The following is a 24,081-nucleotide window of genomic DNA, read 5'->3' on the forward strand; positions in this document are numbered from 1 at the left end:
CTAGAGAGAGTTCAGGAAGGAGGGAGATTAAAAAAAGGTCTTTATTAAATAATCTTTTAGTAACTTTAGAGAGAGTACTTTTAGTGGAATAATGAAGTCAGACTATAGAGATTTAAGAAGTGGAAGTTAAGTGGGAATGAGAGCTCCCTATTGTACATAAGCTTCTCAAGGAGCTTTGCCACGAAGAGGAGGAGAGAAACTGGATTATAGTGGGAATGGATGGATTAAATAAGGATTTTTTGAGAGTGGGAGTTGAATATATTCATAGGCAGTAGGGAAGCATCCAATAGACAGACATTGAAGATGAATGAGAATAGGGCACTCTGCTGGAGGATACAGGATGGAGTGGAATAATTTGTGCGTGTAGAGATATTTGCATTGGGGAGGAAAAGGATCACCTCTTCATATGAGACAGGTAAAGGAAGAAATGGGGACAGAAGGCATCTGGGGAATGAGAGTTGAGGAAAAAAGAAGAAGCACTTAGTGAATGGCCTCAATGAGTATTTTCAGCAAAATGGGAAAAGGCTTTCAGCTAAGAGGGTAGAGAAGGGGATCTACAGGAGATCTGAGAAGGGATGAAAGATTTGAAAGAACTACTGGGGAGAATGCAATAGTGAGTTAATTAGGGAAGTGTAAAAAAAGATTGACCCAGTTGAGATTATGTGACAAAAGTGACAAATCCAGGAAGCAGAGTTTCATGATTTATTGTGCAGGTGGATAAAATGACAAGGTTTTTTTGTTTGTTTATTTTTATAATTAGATGATAGTTTGGAGATACAAGCTCATCTTGTTTATACATTGAAAGTACCTTAGAGACAAATTCAGTAGCAGACAAGAAAGCAAGGATGACATATACCTTTTTTGCTCCCACGTGGCTTTGATTTCTTCCTCTAGGTCTAGATATTTTGAAAGTTTTTCATTCCATGTAGCTTGAAGATTGAATATTGCTTTTATTATTATCTCATTATATATTTACATATTAGATTTGCACATACAATATATAAATATATTTATTGTTTATATTATTACGTTTTTATTGCTACATATTTCATTTGTATCAGGTTTAATCCCATTGCAGAACATGTCTAACAGTCCCTTAATATTATCTGAATGTCACAGCCAGGGTTCAATGAATCAATTTAATTCCAATAAACAACATTGTTTTGTAGTTACTTGTAGTATAGGCTAAAATTAGTTTTAACATTTTTATTATTAAGGATTTTTATTTTCAAAACATATGCATGGATAATTTTCAACATTCACTCTTGAAAAACCTTGTGTTCCAAATTTTTCCCTCCCTCCTCCCCTAGACAGCAAGTAACCCAATATATGTTAAACATGTGCAATTCTTCTAAACATATTTCCACAATTATCATTCTGCACAAGAAAAATCAGATCAAAAAAATTTTAAATGATTTTTAAAAAACAGTAATGGTTAAAATACTATGTTGCAATCCACCCTCAGTTTCACAGTCCTCTCTCTGGGTGCAGATGGTTCTCTCCATCACAAGACCGTTGGAACTGGCCTGGATTACCTCATTGTTGAAAAGAGCCACATCCATTAGAAAAAAATGTTTTGTTTTGGGGATTTTTTACAAGAATAGAAAATTGTTCTCGAAGAGAATCATGACATTAGGGAGATGTCATGATATGCAAGTGAATTGGATTTAAGTGAGGGAGGGCTGTGCAAGGTCACTTGCCTTACTCTCCCCTTCAGTTATCTAGCTCCAGTGGCCAGATACAGATCAGTATGACTTTCTTGATAAATGGAAACTATAGCATTTCAGATACTGTATTGCCTAGCAAACACTTACTTGGAATTCATATATAACATAGCACTAGAAGCATCTTTCCCAATGGCCCTCCACCAGATTCAAAATGCTTTATGGATCAGAATCATCTACAAATCATTCCCTATGAGCCTTTTCTGCTGTGTTCATTTGCAAGAGTCAGCCAAAAGATTTTCAGTTAAAGACAAAAGTCTTTTAAAAAGTAAAAAAGTAATAGCAAACTCTTCCCCCACGCACCTAGGATTCAATCTTCCATTATAATGTTTGGACACGTGTGGCCAAATAGAGAGGCATATAAATAGGAAATACATGCATTTCATGCTTACACAGAGAAGGGTAATTTGTTGCTTTAATGCTGCTGATACCTTCTAATGAAGACTTCATCTCTTCTGGGCCTTTTCCCCATCATGCATCATGTCCCTGATTTTCAGCCACTTCATTTACTGGGCCAGAGTTAGTCTTTGACTGAGATGCTGTCTTCCAACCTAATTATGACACATAGAGACTTCAGTCTTATACAGTTGAGTGGATCTTTGAAATTGCTGATAGAGATAATCTCTTACAGCACAAACCACAACCAATGTAATCTTTTCATTATATGTGATTTTTGTCCAAGTCTTGCTACAGACCCTCCAATGTGTTAGAAGCCTTTCTCTAGATCTTTTAACATTAATGGGGCCACCCAAAGCGATTTCTCTTGTCTTCATCTCAGTCAGATACCAAATAACCTCCTTTTCTGCTCATCCCTTTCCTTGATGGTACTCCAGCCTAGATATAGAAATTAATACTTTCCAAATTGGCAGCTAGAAGTTAACTGAGGAAAAAAAAACTTTCCTTAGGGACTGAGAAAATAAAGATTTTTTTAATGTACTGCAAACAGCAAATTCAAAATAAATGAAAACAGTGCTTCATTGAATTAGCAGTAAAATCAAAAAGCAATAAAATTGATTTTAAAAGCACTTTCATGAGTTCAAATAATAATACAACTTTTATTAACTTAGTTTTGGACTTCCTTGGAGCATTTTTAAAAACTTATTATTAATCTTAAACCTTGAATTCAGACTATCTCTTCCCTTGGGCATATGGGACCTACTACTTTGTCTCTATATTTTGGTGTCTCATTATCCCCTTCACAAATTCCTGATAGAAGACCTTCCCATTTAACGACAAGGGGAAAATAAAGGGTTCACTTAGTTTGCTACAATTCTCTGATTTATCCAAGCTGCTAGGAATGTTTCAGCTATGTGTCTAAACAGCAGCTGGAACTACAGTCAGTTCCCTTGAGTTTAAAAATAGCTGTCCCTGTCAAGGAAGAAAAGACACCTAAACTCACCAGCATTGCTCATAGGGCTTTCACTTGTGCCTGAGTCCTAATCCTCCCCTGAAATAAGATCACAGAGCTTAAAGGGACCACAAAAACTACTTAGTGCCATCCCATCAGAGAAGTGAGTAGTGAAAGTGGAGGGGGTTTGCACATTAGCCCTGTTTCCCTAAGATCTTTACCTGGAAAATACATATGAGTGCAAGTACCATATATTTGTGTGTTCTATATAACCACCTAATTAGATAACTGAAAAGAGGTAATGAAAGAAATGACATCAGTCCCTTATACAGGGAAAAATAGCTTTATAGCATTGCAAAAATAGGGTAGGTTTTTTAGGCAAATTGTATAGTAGTAAGTAACTGAATGTGTCAAATGTACTTACTATTTAACATTCGGTAACCTGGGTAGTAGTAAAATTAGATGGCATTTTAAAAAATGATAATACGCTAAATTTCCCGGTATATCAGCCAGCCACCTGAGTAATAAGTGATCTTATGTGCAGGAGACCTTGTGTTAGTCCCCAGGAAAAAAGGTTCTTACCAGTACCATCAAAATCCATTTATATCACAAATGACAGTGTGCACCATTATACCAAGAAAATGCTGCAATTTTCATGGAGGAGTTTACAGGCACTTAGAAATGGATGAGACAAACAAATATGTGGGCATACAGAGTTAGGGAGTTTAAATTGTCTGCTGGGATTCACATTTAAAAATCTTTCCTTCTTTGGGTCTTTTGGGGATCTCTAAAAGTAAATGAAATAGAACTAAAAGAAATAGTTTTGCTATAATATTTGTCTTAAAACTTTTCTTAAAGGTATTGGCCTATTAGTCATCATCCAAGATTTTTATTATTGAAATACATTTAAAGAGTATTATTTCCATGGCGATTGGAAAGATAGAATCATAAGTACATAGGTTTCAAAATGGAATCTTGGAGGTTCCAGAGGGATCTTAGAGGCCATCACTGACAATTTTCTCATTTTACACATAAGGAAACTGAGGCCTAGAGAGTTAAAATGTCAAAGGTATATGTGGTAAAGGTTTCAAACTAAAGTTCTCTGGCATAGTCAAGTAATAATAATAATAATAATTAGTAGTAGTAGTAGTTAATTGTGTTAATATGTAATATTATATGATGACATATCAGTATAATTAATATGATTGTGATGAGAATCATTATCTCATGGAAAGTTTTTATAATACCCCAAGTACATCTAATTTGTTCTGGACCAGTGTCAGCAAACTGGAGTCTAGGGATCCCACTTAATTTTGCATGACCCTTGCATGTTTATTACATTTTAAAATAAAGTACCCTGTTGTATTAAAATATATAAAAAACATTCTTTGCTCAAAACTATATAGAACCCTTTTGGCTGTACCTTGGTACTCCCTGCTTTGGACCCATGATATCAAACTCAAATGGTATCGGATTTCTGCCTACAGCATATTGACTTAGAAAACCAAAAATTAACATGATCTATATTGGATTTTATTTTTTCCCCAACATTTCCCAATTATACTTTAATGTGGTTCTGTGACACTGAAGAATTTTGCTGACTCAAAGAAGTAACGCCTCCATTCTACACTGTCTAATTTTGCCTACCTCAGGGACCCTCTTTAATGGGAGGCAGTGTGGTAAAGTGGAAGGAATGCTGCCTCTCGAGTTCAAAGCTTCATCTCTGAAATGTTATAACCTGTGCAACCTTGTACAAGCTAATGGACTTCCTTAGTCTCAGTTTTCTTAGCTTTAAAGTCAAAAGTCTGGATTAGATGATCCTAGCTCTTGAGCTAAAATTTCCTTTATTCTGAGGAGAGACCGAATAGATTTGAAGTTGAAGATTTGACTGGCATTTAGAAGCTGTGTGACCTTGAGCAAGTCACTTAACCCAAAACAAAGCTTCTTTTCCCTAATTTATAAACTGAAAAAGCAGGACAAGATGACTAGTAAGATGTCTTTTGGCCACAAATCTATGATCTTAAGCATAATAGAAAGCTGCTGAAGTTGAAAAAGCAGACCAACAGGGACTTTTATGATGACAGGACTTCATTCTGTCACCACCTTTTTTTTTTAATTGATCCATAGGTTCAACAACAGAGTTGTTAGTCACTGAAAAAGATTAGAAATCTTGTGGTTTTTTTTTTAATTCTCCCTTATAAAGAACTTTACCTATTCATGCTGAGCTTCCCAGAGATGATAGGGATTCTAGAACTAGAGCTTAAAGTCCATACAGTTGGATTTTCCACAGATACCAGAACTCTTTAGTCATAGTATCTCAATGATCGGTTGATGGGACCCAGAGCTATAACTACAACATTTTTAAGCTTCTGGAATAAACTACACAAAATATCCCCAAAGAAAAAGCAACCCAAAACAGAACCTCAAAGCAATTTTGAAAACTAGTTCATTTGTGGAGGAGAGACCTGGGACTCAAGACTCCGTGGGAAATATATTGGATACTGCAAATGTCGAGTGAAAGGAAAGACTGCCTAAAAAGGCATCCTCATCCATTCAGTGGTTCAGGCAAAAGAAACAAACCATCCAATAGCTTCCTAACAAATTGCTAATCTCAATTGTTGAAAGAATTGTAAGTGTTATTAGTGCCTCCTAAATTTTGATGACCTTAAGCAAAGCCCCAATTTCCTGACCCTAGCTAGAGGTCTGATTAAATCATAGAGCCAGACTCAAGAGTCTTCAAGATTTTTGCCGATTTCCACTTACAGATCTCTTTTAATGAACCAGCACACATCAAGAAGGTTGTCATTTTTATATGTAAAGTGCCCTTGTATTCCCAAAGGTCTATTGCAAGGGCAAAGCCACAAAAATCAAGGGGAAAGGTTAAAATGATGTTTTATATTATTAAATGGCTTTCCAAGAGTACACCCCTAGGAAAATCTCAAAAATAGCATCCGAAGAGCTGATAAAATCTTCAATATTGGAGTGATTTGGCAGCAATGAAATAATTGAAAGTTAAATGGATGGAATATCTGGTATTTTCCTATCTGACCTTTTAATTTCCAAAAAAGTATTTTTCCTAGTGATCATGGTGACTTCTCAGTCACGTAAAGGCATGTACAATCGTGCCCTGAAGAGCTTCTCACTGTCCTGCTCCAAAGACTAGCAACCATAAAGATCTCAGACATATCACCACACCGCCATTGCTTTAAATCTTTCTTATTTAGTATTGATTGAGCACCAAGAATGAGTAAAGCATGCTGCGAAGAAGTCAGTATAATTCAATTACCTTTTATTGAACACCCACAGGGCCATGGTTCTGAACCACAAACTTACTCTCTAGTTTGAATGTAGACAAACAGTTAAAAAATGGATGGATGGCCCAATTATGTGGAGATACAGCATGATAAATGCTTGTGTGAGAGAGTGCATTAGTCAAGATGGATATAGATATGGAAGTTAAGTTTCCTCCCCTCTAATCTAAGAAGGAATGATTCCTGTCTCAGACTTTTAGTAACAACTATATATATTTGTAGAGGTTTATAGCATAGTGAGCAGTCCTATAGAAAAAAAAAAAAGTCATAAGGCTTATAATCAGGATAGAAGCCCTCCCTTCAACAAATGCTAGCTATATGACAGTCCACAAATTTCTTGTCCTCTCGAGGCATCTCTCTCCACATGTCAACAATCTTGGACTGTAAATAATAGAGGAGTTCTTGAGAAGAATTAAAGGAGGAAGATGCCAGGGGACAAATTAATTCACAGCTGCCTGTTTTTATAGCCTATGAGCTAAGAATTATTTTTTTTTACATTTTAAAATAAAGTTTTATTGTATTTTAAAATGAAAAAAAAAATTAGCCCCCCGGCAATTTGATCCTTGCTTCATACTTAGTCACAGTTGGCCAAGCCTTGCTCTACACCAAGGAAATCATAGACTAAAACCGGAAAAAGAAGGGGGGAAGGGGATTACATAATGCTTTATAAATGAGACTACTTCATTTTCTAATCAAAAGTTTGTTTTACATGAGTTGGAGTTAGCCTACCAGTTTTCCATTTTACCCACTACTCTTAATTGCCAATTAGACTGAATTAGTTTACTATCCAAGGTGTTTTGCTTAGTTAAATAGAAAAGGCCCTGAGAATCATAGCAAAGTGGTTTATAGATTTTTATCTACCTACTGACTCTGTACTCCAGTAGTGTACACCTGTATTATTTATATGACATCAAGCAAGCCACTTAACCTCATTGGGCCTCAGTTTCCATATTTGTAATATTTGGGTTAGATATAAATGCTTGTGATTAGGTGATCCAGAGTTCTAAGAGACTTCAGAGATCAGCAAGGGCAACTCTCTTATTTTACAGGTGAGAACTCAAGGAAGTTAAATGATTTATTTACATAATGTCCCATAGGAAACATGTAGCAGTCAAGATCCTAGTCCATTTTCCTCGAATGTTCTCTCATCTCCAAATCCTTATCCTTGTTTCAATGTTCTTCAAAAGAGATCCGAGGTACTGGGTCCACTTGGGGAACTATAAAACCTTGGTGCTAATGAGAGATCCAAGGGCCACTGTGAGACCTATAGCCATGGGATACATGTAGAAGATCAAAATAGAAAGAAACAAGTTCCCAATCCTTCCTCCAAGCCTTGCTTCACCTTGTTAGTCTTAGTCTCTTAACCTTAAAAACAATATTAATACTAGATAGCCATAGTATTGATCTCACATAACTATTTTGAAGATAAATGAAATAATTTAATTTTTCCTTTCTTCCCTTCCACCTAGAACCATGGATTTTTCCTTTTTGAATATAGGTTCTGATAAGTGAGCAACTGCTTTGTATTACCTGGAACCAGAATTCCCTCAACAAATAATATCTACACACACACACTTTTTTTTAGCTCCCACTGCTACAGTGTCTTCTCCAATTAGAATTTAAGCTTCTTAAGGACAGGGACTGTCTTGCTTCCTTATACAAGGTATCCAAAGCACTTAGTAGTGGCTGATACCTAGCATGTATGTAATAAAAGCTCTACATGTGTTCTAAAGCATTTTTACAAACCTTACAGCAACTGCAAGGAAAAGGTTTATCCCAGATAAATCAGGAATAGTCAGGATTCCAACCCAAGGCTTCACCTTCCAAAGTACTACACAATGCTGCCCTGTACATATTTATCTTCCTTAGCCCATTTACCTCATTCTCTCCATCCCCAAATTAACTGTATAATGAAAAGGGGGTACGATTTACCCTTGTTTTACAGTTGGTAAACTAAAGCCCCAATAGGCCAAATGGAATTCCAGAAATACAGATGTTTCTATCTTTTCAGGTTTATTTGACACTTTATTCTTTCATACAATATAAAGGGGCAGTCAACCTGCTTTCTTGATGTTCTTCATGCCTGTCTTTTCTAAATTCCATTTCTGTGCGTTTGTCAAAATTGGACTTTAAAAAAGGACAGCAGGGATGAGCATTTAGGTCTGCCCCATTTGGCAGTTCAACCTTATTATACATTATTTTCTTTCATACACTCTTCAGTTGTGTTCCCCAACACAAATTGGCCTTTCTGTTCCTTAAACATGGCACTCCATCGTGATGTCTTTACTTGAGTTGTGCAATGTACTCTTGAGATGAGATACAAATCCAATTCACTGGCTCACACCACTTATAACTGAATCCTGAGCATTTAAGTAGAAAAATAATTTGGAATTATAGATTTTGAACTGCTCATCCTAGTCAGAGGTGTCAAACACACAACCCATAACACTCCTCAATTTGGCTTGAATTGGATTAAAGAATAGTTACACAACTAGTAAGTTTCAAGTATCTGAATCTAGATTTGAACTCAAATCCTCCTGATTTTAGAGCCACTGGACACTATCCTTTGTACCATCTAACTGTCCCTGATATTTTTTAATAAGATATAGTTTTCAGGCGCAGCTAGGTGGATAGAATACCAGAGCTGAGTCAGGAGGACCTGAGTTCAAAGCTGATCTCAGACATTTAGCATTTCCTAGCTGTGTGACCCTGGGCAAGTCACTTAACCCCAATTGCTTTGGGGGGGGGGGAGGATAAAGTTTTCTCTGCAGTTTCCCTGATTCTCTTTTCATCAGGTTTCTTTCTGCTGTTTTGTCTAAAATCATTATTGCTACAATTGCCTCTTTTTCTTTTTATTTTACTTCAACTGAAGTATAATTGATTCTGCTTTCTTTAACTCTATACTTTTCTGTTTCAAGTATGTTTCTTTTAAGCAAACAATCTATTGAATCCATTCTGTTATTGTCTTTCATTTTATAGGTGAATTTATCTCATTCACATTCAATTATGAATACTGTGTATTTTCCTTCATCATATTCACTTATGTATTTCCTTCTCTTTTTCCTCACCCTATCTTTAACTTAAGTCCTTTCCCTATTGGGTAAAATGAATTTCTTTACCCAACAGCGTAGTGTCTATTTTTTCCTCCTTTGGCTAATTCAGATAAGAGTAAGACTCAAATGTTACATTCCCCTTTTACTACCCATACCTTGTTTTATACTTGCACATCCAATTTATGTGAGAGGATTTTCTACATTCTTCCTCACTCTTACTCTCAAGGTATTTTCTTTCCTCCTTCCATTCTCTTTTTAAGATTATTAAAACATAATAAAATCACTCCCAAATTCTCTAATTAGATTCCCTCTTTGCTCCCTAATGATAAGAATTTTAAAAAACTAAATATATTGTTATATTTATATAATACATAATATATTATATTTATATAATATATATCTTTATATAAGAATGTAAATAGTTAACTTTGTTCAATCCTTCATTATTGTTTATTCATGTTTGCCTTTTTTAAAATTTTTGCTGTCTTTGGTATTTTCTTTTTCTTTCTTTCTTTTTTTTTTTTTCGATGAGGCAATTGGGGTTGAGATGCCCAGGGTCACACAGCATCTCTGGTATTTTCATCCAGAATTCTTGGAAATCTTCTATTTTGTTAAAATTACATTTTGTCCTCATGGGATTACACTCATTTTTGCAGGATAAATTATCCTTGGTTGTAAACTGAGATTCTTTGCCTTCTGCAATATCTTTTGTGATCATGTAAGTCTTTAGTACTTCAACTTTTTCTTTCTGGCTATTTGCAGTGTTTTGTCCTAGGAACTCTGAATTTGGAATGGTATTTTCCTTTTAGGGAGTGCATTCTTATAGAATCATAGAATTAGAGTTGGAAGTATCCTTAGAGGTAATGTCAACCAACTGCCTCATTTCATAGCTAAGGAAATTGATTTGGCTTTGTAGAAGGGCTTATCTTTTTAGATATATAATAGCTGGAAATGCCACAGAAAAGGCCATGCAAATGTTACTCTAGATTATGGGCTTCACTCAAGGGACCTCCACTCCAAATAGGAAGAAATTACTTGAAAAATTACCATCCAAATCACATCTGTCCCTCCATCTTTTGATTAGCCGGCACCTGGAGTCAAGGTTAAGTGTTTGATAAATCCTTACATGATTTATAAGGTGAAAAAGGTAGTTCTGACCAAATATCTAAGGCTTTTGGATTCTCTATTCCCAGAGCTCTGGCTCAGTCACCTGGCAGCCAGTTTGGCTTGAGGGGAAGGAGGAGTGGAAGAAAATTCTTTTGCCATTTCAGAAGGAAAAGATACAGCTTAATATGTTGCCTTTTGAGCATAGGGTAGTATATCAAATAAATTCCCAGAGGACTGATTGCAGATCAACTTACTTTAAGGCATAGAAATAATGTCTCCCTTCTCCCTTTGTTATGGGATGGCAAAGTTGTCAGAGTGCCCAGAACCCTGTACCAAAAGGAAGGAAAAAATATATTCAGTCTCATCAATGACAGGTATCACCATTGTGACAAATGTATATAAAAACACGGAGGTGAGAAGATAGGCGTATAAGCAGAGGCCCTAATCAAAGGACAATTACTTGATCCCCTGATTTATTCCCAGAAGGATACAGTCTGGAGCAAAGACACTTGGTAATCAAAACAATCAGCTGAGTAGCAAACATAAAGATGTACTTTGCAAACCTCAAGGTCAGAAGTAAAAAATGTTTGCCTTGGTGAAGGCTAATGATGCATGTCTTGGTCATCACCCTAGAGACTCAGCTATGTGCTCAGATGGTGAGGATGAAGAGCAAGCTCTGTAATGAGGGCCGCCTTCATCTGTCTCTGCCTACCCAAGGTGCCTGGCCATCTTTAATTTGACATGTTGTCATCTGTTTTTGTCATTCACTCGCTTTGGGTAAAATCTTTGTAAAATCTGAGAATGTCAGAACTGTAATGAACTTTAGGTATCGTCCAATTTAATCCCACTATTTTATAGCAAAGCAAATTGAACCCCAAACTGGTATAATTATTTAACAATAAATAATCCTTACTAAAAAGATGAGGTGTATTTCTCAGAAAATGTCCATGGGAAGGAACAGGAGGTGGATAATAGTTTAGAAATATAGTAATAATAATATTAGCTAGCAGTCAAATTAATGCTTTAAGATTTGTAAAGTACTTTTACAAAAGATTTGTCAAATGGTCTTCAGTAAAACCCTGACATTATTACACTGTAGTTTTCTGGGCTGAAGGCTTGAACCTCGCATCCACTGTGCTCCCAAGATCAGAGATACACACTGAGGACCCATACTTGGATCTCCACCTTGGATCTCTAACCAGAACTAAAGAATGGGCAAGAGAGCCGTCCAGTGGCACGCATTACTGTGCTACTTTAGGAACTTCTCGGTGCTTTTTCTACTCTAGTCATAGGCCCCTTTTGGTCCTCTTCTGATCCCCATCATAAAGATGAGAAAACAATTAGTGAGATAGGTTATGTGACTTGCCCAAGATCACACAGTTTTTAAGTGTCTGGGGTAAGATTTGAATCCATGTATTCCTAGCTCCTGGATAAGCACTCTATTTTTGTGCCATCTAGTTGTCTCAATATAGATTTTTCCTATTCTCATTTTATTTTCAGTGTTCATTGTGCTAATAAGGCTCCTGTCTCTGTTAAGGAAGTACAGAATGGGTGGCAGAAGGAACAGTAAATGTTAAATTATCATTAATCTTTCCTAATCGAACAAGTTAAATTATTAGGACTCTAACAGTTAAAGAAAGGGCTAAAGCTTGGAGTTTCACACAAGATTTGGCTCTACTTGTGGAACAGTGGTCTCTGCTTCCTCAGCTGTAAAATGAAGATAATTGATCAAGATTGTCATTTTTTATTGAACAGAAATCTATTTCCTCTTTCTTCTACTCTCTCCTCAACCCAATACAAAAAAGAAAGAAAGAATGAAAGGAAGGAAGGAAGGAAAGAAGGAAGGAAGGAAGGAAGGAAGGAAGGAAGGAAGGAAGGAAGGAAGGAAGGAAGGAAGGAAGGAAGGAAGGAAGGAAGGAAGGAAGGAAGGAAGGAAGGAAGGAAGGAAGGAAGGAAGGAAGGAAGATCAAATAGTAAAACAAAATGAAATCCATCACCTCTCTGTCATTCCTATGGAATGACAGAGGAACATTTTGTTGACCATAGCTCTTACAGCTTTCAAAGTCATTTGTCTTTACAATGTTATTATTGTACAAATTGCTCTCATGTATCTACTTACTTCACATTGCATTTTTGCATACAAGTCTTCCCATGAATCTTTAAAATTATCTATTTCCTCATTTATTACAGAATAGTAATATTAAGATTCTATTATATTCATATATCTATTCACATTTCCCTAGTTGATAGGCAAGCAGGTAGTTTATAAGCGGGTTTTGGCCACCACAAAAGGAACTGCATGAATATCCTTGCATATTAGGACCTTCTTTTTCTCTTATCTCTTTTGGGTATATAGACCCAGCAATGGTGTGGCTGGATAAAAAGGCATTCCTTGCATTTCTGTATAATTCTAAATTGCTTTTCAGGATGGTTATATGCATTTATTGGCCCATCAATATATATTTCCCCCCCTCCAGTCTCTCCAATATTTATCATCTTTGCTAATCTGATAAGTGATAGAACCTCAGAATTGCTTTAATTTGCATTTCTCCAATTATTAAGCTTATGTGTGTGTATGACTATAGGTAGCCTGGATTTCTTCTCTTGAGAAGTACCTGTTCATACTTTAAGAGCACTTTTCATTTGGGGAATAGTCCTTATTCTAATCAATTTAAGATTTTAGAAATAAGGCCTTTATCTCCAACTCAGTATCATAAAAGATACCCTATATATCCTAGGGCTCAAATTGTAGAGAAAAGAAAAATCATATTAGAACCCCAGCCAGAATCAGAAGGAAAAAACAGGAAATAAAACCACTGCCCAAGGACTTACCTATATAAAAGGGATCTGTGATCTAGAAGAAGAGGATCTCTGATGTGGATAGAGGCCATAATCTTTTTCTCCCTCTTTAAATTAGCTACTTTCTTTTCTTCCCTCTGGCAGAATGCCTTTGAACCATGCCCAGGTAGAAGGCGAAAAGGTAAAGAGAAAAGTCAGAAAATTTGGTCAGACCAGAATTCAGTGTTTGGAGCTTTGCACCCCATAAATGAAACAATTCAAGAAACCCTAGATCCATTTGCACTTTAAATAGAGTAGGAAAGAATAATATGCCTTTGTATTTCCCTTCCCTAAGCTCTTGTTTGTTCCTTGTTTCCTTCAAACACTGACCACAAAAAAAGATTGGATGAAGTAGTATCAAATGTTGATCAGTTCTTGAAAATGGCCAACCACCTGGAAAGGTGTACCTGAAAAGTTCTCTATCTCAGGAGGGGAAAGGACCTAACAGGAGTCAAGTTCTACGTATGGTCAAAGGAAATAGCCAATATTTCTCAAACACACACATACCCTTGTAAGGTAAGGAGGGAAGCACTGGACTAAGGTTTCAGAAGTCCTAGAATCTCAGCCTCTTTCTTCACTTGCAAAAGGCAAGTCATAATACTCTCTGGCAGAGGTGTCAAACACGTAAGCAGTCCAAACCAGATTATATTGGGTAATATTTAACAAAACAAATAGAAACACAATAGAACATGCATAATGTAAATACATGGTTTTCTAAGCTTACTATGCCACCCGCAGGGATCCTTACTTTATCTTTTAGTGGCCTCCATTCTATTTGAATTTGACCACTACTGCTCTAGGATTGGGATGGAGGAAAGTACTTTGTATTTTATAAAAAGGCAATTTGATGGCAAAGTATTTGGAACACTGGACCTAAGTTCAAATATGACCTTAGACAGGACAATTAACCTCAGTTTCCCCAATTGTAAAATGGAACTCTTACTAGCAGCTACTCCCAGGGTTGTTGTGAAGATCAAATGAGATAATATCTATAAAGTGCTAAAGAAACATAAACTATTCATTTTTAAATATCCCATACTTGAGGTTACTCACAAGTTTGGGTTTTCTTTATGTCAGCACTTTGTAGTAAAAGTACAGTTGGTTTTTTGTTTTGGTTTTGGGTTTTTTTTTTGGGGGGGGGGGTCTAGGCTTATAATTTGTAGAATTGAAGTCTTTCATTGGATTATTGTTATTTGTCTTTCATTCTTGACTTGAGAGGGTAATGTCGTGATGTGCAAGTGAACTGAATTTGAGTAAAGCAGAGCTCATTCTCTCCTCCAGAGGCATTTCAGACCTATGGGAGACTTTGGCCTTTATCAGCTAGGTCTTCCCCAGATCTCAGCTTTTATGAAGTAATGATAATTACTTAATAATTTGATAATTAAAGGGTTGGTAAAAATAGAGGCAAAAGAATCAGTCTGAGAAGGGGAGACCTCCATTGGATGCAGATCTTCCATAGTTTGGGGAGTTGCTCAAAGTCAAACATCCAGTCTACGTCCTAAAGGATATTTAAAACCAGGTCTTCCTGAAAAGCCAGCCCTTTACTCACTAAGCTCCACTGTGGCTCTGGTTCCACAGAAAAGTCCTATTTCTGCCAGGTCTCTAATAGCTGACATTTACATCTAGGGTTTTAACACTTAGAACAAGCTTTATTATCTTATTTAATCAAGAGGAAGTCTTTTCCTTTAAATACCAGCTTCCTTTCCCTTATTTACACAATGAAATTTTAAAAAGAAAACAATTAGAGCCAATTCAAGATAACAGAGTTGTTCCCTAATTAGACTTTCACTCAAGGAGCTTACATCTGTCAGATCTGCTCTTATCTCAGAATTCACCTTCCTAGTAGAACTACTGAAACCTTCCACCTCAAAGCCTTAACATGCATTAAAAACCCTTGTTGCATTTTATCTGGGAAATAAATGGTATCTTCTCTGGCTATGTGAGTGTGGATTAACTATGAATAATCCTCCAGACTCCTGGGAGTGTAGATTGACAAAGGCCCTGAATTTGGAGCCCCAGGACCTGTCTACCAATCTCAGCTTTGTCACTTAATCTCTGAGCCTCCTTGCTTTTGCATGACTTCTAAGGTCCCCCCTCTAAGTTCCACATCTATGACCCTTCTGAGAGGTTCCCAAAAATGACCTAAAAGGAAATCCTTTTAAAAACTCAGGCCTTCAGCTTCAGGTTTGTTTCATAATTTAATACTAGTCACATTCTGAAAACTAAGATACACAGAGGAAACAAAATCTGCCCAATTGTGTTCTCTAATACTACTTGATGAAAGAATTCCAGATTCTAGATACCTGCCGTTACTTATTTCAGTTTCTTTTTTCTTTTTTTTTTTTTTTCTGGTGTCTCTAGGACAAAACTTTATTCCATCCAGTGAGCAACAGCTGCATTGATTGCAACCCATCAGAGAAAAAGATTTTCATGAACAGATGTGACCCTCTCTCGGAGACTCAGCAGTGGATTTTTGAACACATTAACATGACTATTTTAGAAAAAGTGAACAGCAACATCAGCTCCTAGAAAGAAAGGAGGACAAAGGGGACAATGACACGCAGATTGCAAATGAAATTTCGGCCAGCGGCATCTGGGTCGAAGGAGTCAGGAATTAAATTTCCTAGATCCAGGAAGCCTGTTTAAAGGATTAAGGAGATGCCATGGCAGAGCCCAGTAAGCTGCCACCATGGACTTCCTGCATCTGAACAACTTGGCTGAGAACCTCACCAGCTGCTTCGGAGAACTACAGACTGGCATTTCCCTTGCTGGTCAAGGGCAAACTTTATTAAGGACTTTTCAAAACAACTTCTGAGTTAATAAAGTGAAACAAAATCCTAGCATTTCTCAGGTCAAATCCTGCAGTAGTGAGTAGCTATGAATGGATGCTATTAATTGGGGGCGGGGTGGGTAAGGGAGGGGGAAAAAATGAGTGCATGACTGCTATGGAAAACCTGAAGCTACCACAGGTTTAGAACTAGCCCCACTTCAGGGACCGTAGGCTATCCCCACAAGTGGACAAACTATACTTTTGGTGCCATTCTCTTAATAAAAATGGGTTAAGCAGGTTTAACCCTTAGACTGCTGCAGCTGACTTTAGAGTACTGCTATCTGTTTGTCGCTAAAATGGCAGGGGAGGGCAGGGTTCAAGGACATAGAATTTGGACTTTTTTAATGTCCATTCTTTCAGGAACTATCATTCCATTGGTGTGCAGACTCCATCTTCCCAACACAGCTCAAAAGTCTCTTCTAAAGGTGAATAGTAGAGTGGCTATGGCCAAAAAAAATTAGTCTTCCTGAAACCAACCTAATGATGAGCCTCTTCGAAGTTAGCTAGACTAATTGATCCTGTCTAGAAGTAATTAATTTTAGAACTTCTTAAAATATTAGATCTAATATCTAAAAGGGACTTCAGAGACCATTTAGGCTAATTCCCTCATTTCATTTTACTTTTTGAGACTTACTATCTCACCCAGACTGAAAGTACATAGGCCCCAATCCTACTTGGAAGAGAAGTTTTAATCTGCTCTGTTTTTGGAGACTAGCAGTCCCCCCCTCCCAGGGACCCACCATATTGGTGCCAGAAGCAATATGGACACGTGATTAATTCACTTCAGCTAAAAACTCCCAAACTCAAGCCTCAGTCTTTCCAGCATTGAGAACCCCACCCAGCCCACTAATTTTACAATTGAGGAAATGAAGACCATTCTCTTGTCATTTTTAACCTTTAGAGAAACTAGAATCTGTCATGAAATTATATATCACTTAACTCAGCTAACTTTCAAATTCATCATCATCAAACACAAGGCCAGAGAGAAATGTCACAGGAGATGCAAAACAATATGGCACTTTGGAGAAGGATTTCCTCAGGAAGTCTATATTTACCATTCCATTCCCTTTAGAGACTTGAATTGTTTGATTCTTATTCAATCATAACATTTACTAAGGCAGGAAATGGAGTAAGATTTATATGGTATAAGTTCTTTAGTATCCATGAGGAGATGCTTAAATAAGGCCTGGCTCTTGGTCATTAACTAAAATAACTGGGTTCCCAAAAGTTCAGTTTGCACAATACTAGGAGCTTAGTAGAGGAGTTATTTTGTTTGTGTTCATTACATTTGGGACTACGTAGTGGAAATTTCTATTAATAACAGAATTCTGACACTACCTTCTGCTAATGGCATAGTATTTCAAAGGGGAGGTCATTTTTGTTGGCACTAGGGAAAAATAAACATTAAAGTACCTTTTCACATGACAGAATTGTACACACGGTGCATTTCTCAGTCTTTCCAGGCAGATGGTAAGACCATTTCATCTCTGTTTCAGCTCTCATACAATTAATATATCATCCTGGATCCTGAAACAGAAAATCTGAGTTACAAGTTATCGGAGAGATTCTTTGGGCCAATCCCCATTCATTACTGACTCTAAAACTGAGATTGGAGATATTAAGTGATTTGCCCAAAATTCATATAATCATAGATTTAAAACTGGAAGAGATTTCATTCTTTGCCTCCTCCAGACCCCTCATTTTATAAATGCAGAAAATGAATCTGAAAGAGGCTACATAGCTTGCTCAAGGATACACAGAGGTTCTTTAATAAGAAGTCAGCATTAAGAACTGGAGGCATGTAATATCCCACTCATCCCATTTATTTTATTAGTAAGGAAATGAAGTCCATTCTCTCATCATTTTTTTTAATGGGGGGGGGGGTCTTTTGTCTCAAATCCAATATTCTAAAGTCACAGTTAATGACAGAATCAGAACCAAAATCCTAGCTTCTAACTTGATAATCAGTCCATGCTGCTTCCTTTATGCATCATGACTTCACAGTTTCATAATATATACAGTCAGGAATAATAGATTTGAATAAGGAAATGAAAGCCTAAGAGAATAACTGATTTGACAAAGATGATACATATAATAAGCACCAAAAGGGAAATTTGAACCCAGAGCTGACTACAGAAGCAGTATTTTTCCCACTGGCTGTTCTCTCTTTCTCTCTTTCTCCCTCTTCCCTTCTGCCTCTCCCTCTTTCTCTCTCCCCCTTCTTCCCTCACTAGAAAGACCAATGTGAATACTTTCTTTCATGCTCTGATTACATTTTCACATAGCATCAGCATTCACTTTTGGAATGTTAATTAATGCACAAAACAGCTCATAAATTTGGATGATTTCCTCCATCTTTGACAGCTAACTACAATGTCTAGTTAAACTGTCCTGCCTAAGAATGGGGGCTGATTCATTTAGTTTTCTTTACTGAATTTTCAAGTACGCTTGTGAAGAGCTTTTCTTAAACTGACAGTCACCAAGAGATTTTGTGTAGGTCAAGACATCTTGAAGCATTCAAGATGCATAGCAGAGAAAAATCAATAGTGGGAAATTAACCTGTGTGTTGAACAATTCCAGAGAGTGAGTGAAGATTTATCACAGTGTTCAAAGAGCAATCTGGCTGTAGAGTTAGATGAGTCCCATAAAAATTCACATTATGTCATTAAATCGTTGGGTATTATTTTTTATATTGAGGCTGAAGGGTCCTCCCTAGGTTCTAATACAATGGAAGACCCCAGTTTGAAATGCTCTTTTTGGATATTTCTATGTGAAACTTTCCACAACCTTCTTTGGAAAAGCAGGTGTGTTTGGGTGCACAAAGATGGACTGGCCTACCATTTTAGTCTTAGAGAAACTCATTCTTCTGCTGAAGAGATATTGCAATAACTAGACTGACTAAAGGTTATCTATGATTAAGGGGATTCTGAACAGAGGTAAAATGGAGTTATAAAACCAGAAAGCCAATCTTAATAATGTCAAGCTGCCAAATCAGACTTAATAAGCTACCTCACCATATTGGCAAATAGGAAACATTCAGATGGAGGGAAAAATCTGTAAAGGGTAAAAAAAAGAATGATGAAAAGAAGTAGAGAAAAAAATAGGTCTCCTTAAAAAGATCTAACACTCAGAAGAAATGGTCAGAGTAACAATGAAATTTATAAAACCACAATAGAACAATCTCTGTACTCATTGAACATCCACTATTGTTACTGAAAATTATAAATGTGTTTTGGGAAATGAAAGAGTCAAATATAGAATTTTGAAAACTCCTTCCCCCACTGAATATCTTCAATTCAGCTATAATTTATAGTCTTAATGTCTGTGACTTGACCAAGGGCATGAAACCAAGTCCATATAAAAGGCAGAATTTGAACCCAGGTCTTCTTGACACTCAGTCTAGTTCTCTCTACATTATACTATCCTGCCTTTCAGTTAACTTAAATATTTCACATGTATTTCTTCTTGTGAAATAATTCAAAAGATTATCTGGAAAGGGTTTCCTTCCTTCCTTCTTTCCCTTTCTATCCCTGCTTCCTTCCTTCCTTCCTTCCTTCCTTCCTTCCTTCCTTCCTTCCTTCCTTCCTTCCTTCCTTCCTTCCTTCCTTCCTTCCTTCCTTCCTTCCTTCCTTCCTTCCTTCCTTCCTTCCTTCCTTCCTTTTTTTGCTGAGGCAATTGGGGTTAAGTGACTTACCCAGGATCACACAGCCAGGAAGTGTCTGAGACCAGATTTGAACTTAGGTCCTCCTGACTTCAGAGCTGATGCTCTATCCACTGCGCCACCTAGCTGCTCCCAGGGTTTTCTTTCTTTAAAAAAAAAAAAAAAAAAGGTGTAATTTAAAATTAGGAAAATAAGACAGTGAGCTATCCTATTAGCATAATGAAAAAATTTTAAATGAGATGAAAAATATCAATTTAAAGAATGTTTTTAAAGGAGTTAAAATGCTATTTCAAATGTTCATCTTCTGGATTAATTAAATTTTGTTATATACTTCCATAAAAGAATCTGAACTGGACAAGGAAGAGAGAAATAGTGAACTGGTCTTTTTAAAAAATATTTATTTGTTAGACAGCATGAATGCCAAGGTCAAATGCTATCTGGTTTCACTGGCCCTGCCATGTAATCGATAACAATAATCTGACTACATATTCATTTTCATATATATCTATTAATCTGAGGTCTCAGTGGGGAATGCAAGCTTGGGGTTGCTAACCTAGGTACTTAACACCACTCATTGGGCTTTGAGTATTGAAATAATGAAGAGATTACACATGATTCAAATCCAGCTAAAAGCCTGTGAATGAATTTCTATTTATGTGATGCTTAAAAAATTAACAATTATAAGCTCAACTCCAATACCCGAATTTAGGTTGGCACTGGATCATTCTAAGAACCTCAGGATATAAACAAAATTGGGTAATGAAGAATGATTTTTCACCTTGCTTTAGGTGATGGAAGAAACTCTCTGGGCATCTGACTATAATCAAATGAGCAATTATATTTCAAAATTTTGCCAACAATAATAGATAACAAAATAAAACCTCAGAGGGAACAAAGTAAAATGGGAAAAACAAATTCCAAGTTAAAGGACATAGAGTTAAATCCTACCTCCACTGTTAACATATTGTGTATCTATAATGGAAAAATCACAATCTCTGGGCCTCCATTTCATGGCCTATACAGTGAATAGGTAGAATCAAATGGCCTTTAAGGTTCCAACCAGAAACAATGCTATAATCCTATAACAGATGTACAGAAAATACAATAATGCAGAATATAATAATACAATAATAAAGCAAGCATATCTAGAGGAGAAAAGAAAAACAAAGCAATTTTGGGTGGGAAAAAGACCAGATTTCATAATGAGGAAACTCCATCAATACAAACCTGTACCAAAGCTTTGCTTGGGGCATTATGGGTTAGGTGACTTGCCTTGGTTCACCCGGCCAGGAGGCAAAGTCACATTTTAATAATTTCCCCGATTCTGTCTGAGCCGCCTCTTTCTCACAGGTCATACTTTCTCCTTCCAAGAAGGGATATTTGTGCTGTTCCATAACATTCCCAGTGCAAGCCATGACAAAAGAGGGGCATTTATGTAAAATTGAATGATACAGGTACAGCGGGCCAGTTTCACAGACGTAATTTTGGTGATGCAACCAGGACTTTGATCCAGGCTGCCAAAATTTAGAGGGGAGAACTGATAGCATGTTCAGTCTTTCAACAGCATAGAAACAAAAAAGTTAGTTATTATCAGCTAGAAAGGGAAGTAGCCACAATCCAGAGCCTAGCAGACACCCTGCCATCTACCCTTCATCCCTTAATATCTTAAGGTAATTAATTAATACCCTTAAAGAATCTATCAACCAGGGTCTCCTCATTTCCCAGAGTTACTACCACCTCCCCACGTTTTGTGGAGCACATTTTGTATCCCAGGATTAAAAACTGCTAGTTCTGGACCCAGAAAGCCCCTTGTTTCTCTGATACACATTTCAAGTGCTATAGGCTATTACATGACAATCTTTTCTTTAGGATAAGCATTGCCTCTGATCCCGATTACTGCTTGGCTAAGGTACTAAGAATTAAGGTCATCCTAACAGTCTGACACAGAGAACACTCATCCATCCCCAGGAGGCCATTAGGGTGAAGTCATAAGCTTCTTACCTTGGCAGGGACATCACCCTGGGCTGTCTCTGAGCATCCCTTGCATGCCTGTAAGAAAAAATCTTGGGTTTATGGCCACAGGCACTGAGCTATTTGTGATTCAGCTTGCTGGTCTCAAAGTTGGCCTTTGCTTCCCTGAGCTCTTCCCCCCATACCATAGCCAGGCTGCCAGTGTTATCTCCCAACCATCCAGAGATGTGCCATGTTGTTTAACACTGAGAATCCATCAAACAATTCATCTCTCCTGCCTGGAAAAGTGCTCCCCACACAAAGGCTGTTTGTGCATCCTGTGGAGATCTGTTCTCCACACATGTCCAGCTCAGCAGAGGGGCCCTGCTGGAGGCCCAGAGGCTTGGTTGTGTTCTGGGGTCTCATTGTTGCTGGTGACTTACTCTAGCCTGCAGCGGTATGAGCCCATCTGCCTGCTACCTTATTTATCCCCTCTCCTCATCCCCTGCCTCTAGAAAAAGGAAAAATGCTTCTGACGTGTAATGTTTCTATGGTGTTCAAAAAGGCATCATGTCCAGCTCCCTTCCTGCCAACAGAACTAGCCAAGCCCAATTAACCAAAAAAATGGCCCATTATCTGCCTGGTAATTATCTAAAATGACTGGCTCTTTGGGTCTTAAAGTCTAAGATCTCTTTCAGTTCTAAATCCATCTTTGTGATCCTTTGATCTCTACAAATTCCATTTTCTGGTTAAAAAAAAAATCCTTCTTGATCAAAAATTTTTTTAAATATCTGAACTGTCTCTTTTACTACATTAAATCTATTTCTTCTAGTTCAGTTCTTCCTGTAATAGCTTTTATTTGAAGAGAACAAAATTGAATAGTTTGAATTTTGAAGGAAATTGAGCCTAAAGAAAAAAGACTAGATGGTTTCTAAGGTCCCTTTAACTCATCTAAGACTCTCTAAAAGTTTTAGCCACAAGGCTCAGAGTAGACAAAGCAAATAACCAGCCTCTCAGTAAAAACCACATTTTAGTGGTTATATTCATTAATAAACAAATTAATATTTGTAAAAGGTCTGAAACTAATAAATTAATATATTCATTAATAGACAAATTAATAAATTTTTTAAAAGCTCTGAAATTTTCAGAACATTTTTATATCTATCACTTTTATTCTCCCATATGGGGTAGGTAAGTGAAAGGTCATTATTTATATTTGATAGATAAGGAAACTAAGGAACTAGTATGACAAGTGATAAAGAAGGTCAAATAGCAAGGGACAGAACCGGGGTCATTCTTTTTACCTCCAAGATCTCTCTTTAGCCAACACCATCACTTGAACCAGATTCACAGTACATAGATTACTTTATAATGGCATGTGAGTGACTGTTAAGGGATCCCATAGCTACAATTCAGAAAAATACGCTCTGGTCCCATATCAGCCATTTACTAGCTACATAACCTTTAGCAATTGATCTCTTTGGGCCTCAGTTTTCTGATCTATAAATTAAGAAGATTGAACTAAATTATCTTCCAGCTCTAAAACTTTGTGATTCACTCACTCTAAAAGGACTAGAGCTAGGACTTCTTCAGTATAGGAAACTTCAGGGGAGGAAAACTCCTTTATTAAAGCAGGTTGGTACTCTCTGTGCAATTAGTCTTAAAGGGTTACCCAGAGTACTATGTGGTTAAATAATTTGCCTAGAGCCAGGAATGTGAGACTTAAATCCCAGGAGCTGCCAACTTCAAAGTCAGCTCTCTATCCATTATACCATGTGGGCACATTAATAAACACCTGTTTAATCACATCCTCTTTTTCAAAGCACACTACATAAAACAAGCTTCATTCATTCAACTTACCATTCATGGTACCAGTTTTCCTATCTTGTGCCCTCCGGACATTTAATCCCATAATTTATATCTATTTCATTCTTATATACTTCTCTCACCTGTCCTGAGAAACGTTAGCCAGTTATTATTGGATATTTTAGAAAAGAATGGAAAACAAAGTATTTTTAAAAAGCTACCTGCTGTTGGATGGGAACAAATAAGTCAGAGAGTTGGAGCTAGGATCATGCAAAATGGACTCTAGGGTTCAGGAGACCAGCAAATTTCCAAAATAAACCAGGCTGACTGTGTCTTTAAGAAACAAAAAGTTAATTTCTGTTAGCAAGTACCTGACAAATATTTTGTAAACGTATTCTCCAAAAGATAGAAAGAATGATCTCAGAAGACTCAGATAGGACTGATATTCTTCGA

General features: G+C 36.9%; 1 protein-coding gene and 1 long non-coding RNA gene across 6 annotated transcripts in view; one reads left to right on the forward strand and one right to left on the reverse strand.

The window, feature by feature from the left end:
• GALNTL6 (polypeptide N-acetylgalactosaminyltransferase like 6) overlaps positions 1-19,923 on the forward strand; it is a 1,464,604-nt gene extending 1,444,681 nt beyond the window's left edge. For both annotated transcript variants that reach the window (XM_074275446.1, XM_074275447.1), the window contains one exon: positions 15,743-19,923. In XM_074275446.1, coding sequence (XP_074131547.1) covers positions 15,743-15,910 — 168 coding nt within the window. In that variant the 3' untranslated portion in view covers positions 15,911-19,923. The remainder of the gene's footprint in view (positions 1-15,742) is intronic.
• Positions 647-22,313, reverse strand: LOC141547091 (uncharacterized). Of its 4 annotated transcripts, none has more exons than XR_012483507.1 (7): positions 21,874-22,313; positions 20,821-20,951; positions 19,906-20,018; positions 17,625-17,738; positions 13,376-13,491; positions 10,798-10,870; positions 647-2,275 (listed from the first exon to the last, which is right to left on the reverse strand). It is a non-coding gene; the product is annotated as an uncharacterized LOC141547091 (long non-coding RNA). The 4 variants fall into 4 exon arrangements; XR_012483506.1 differs by having other exon boundaries at positions 20,821-21,386; XR_012483505.1 differs by lacking the exon at positions 20,821-20,951 and adding an exon at positions 21,100-21,386 and having other exon boundaries at positions 650-2,275.
• Between the last annotated feature and the right edge of the window lie 1,768 nt (positions 22,314-24,081).

The sequence above is a fragment of the Sminthopsis crassicaudata genome, chromosome 6, assembly GCF_048593235.1.
Source record: "Sminthopsis crassicaudata isolate SCR6 chromosome 6, ASM4859323v1, whole genome shotgun sequence".
Lineage (NCBI taxonomy): Eukaryota > Metazoa > Chordata > Mammalia > Dasyuromorphia > Dasyuridae > Sminthopsis > Sminthopsis crassicaudata.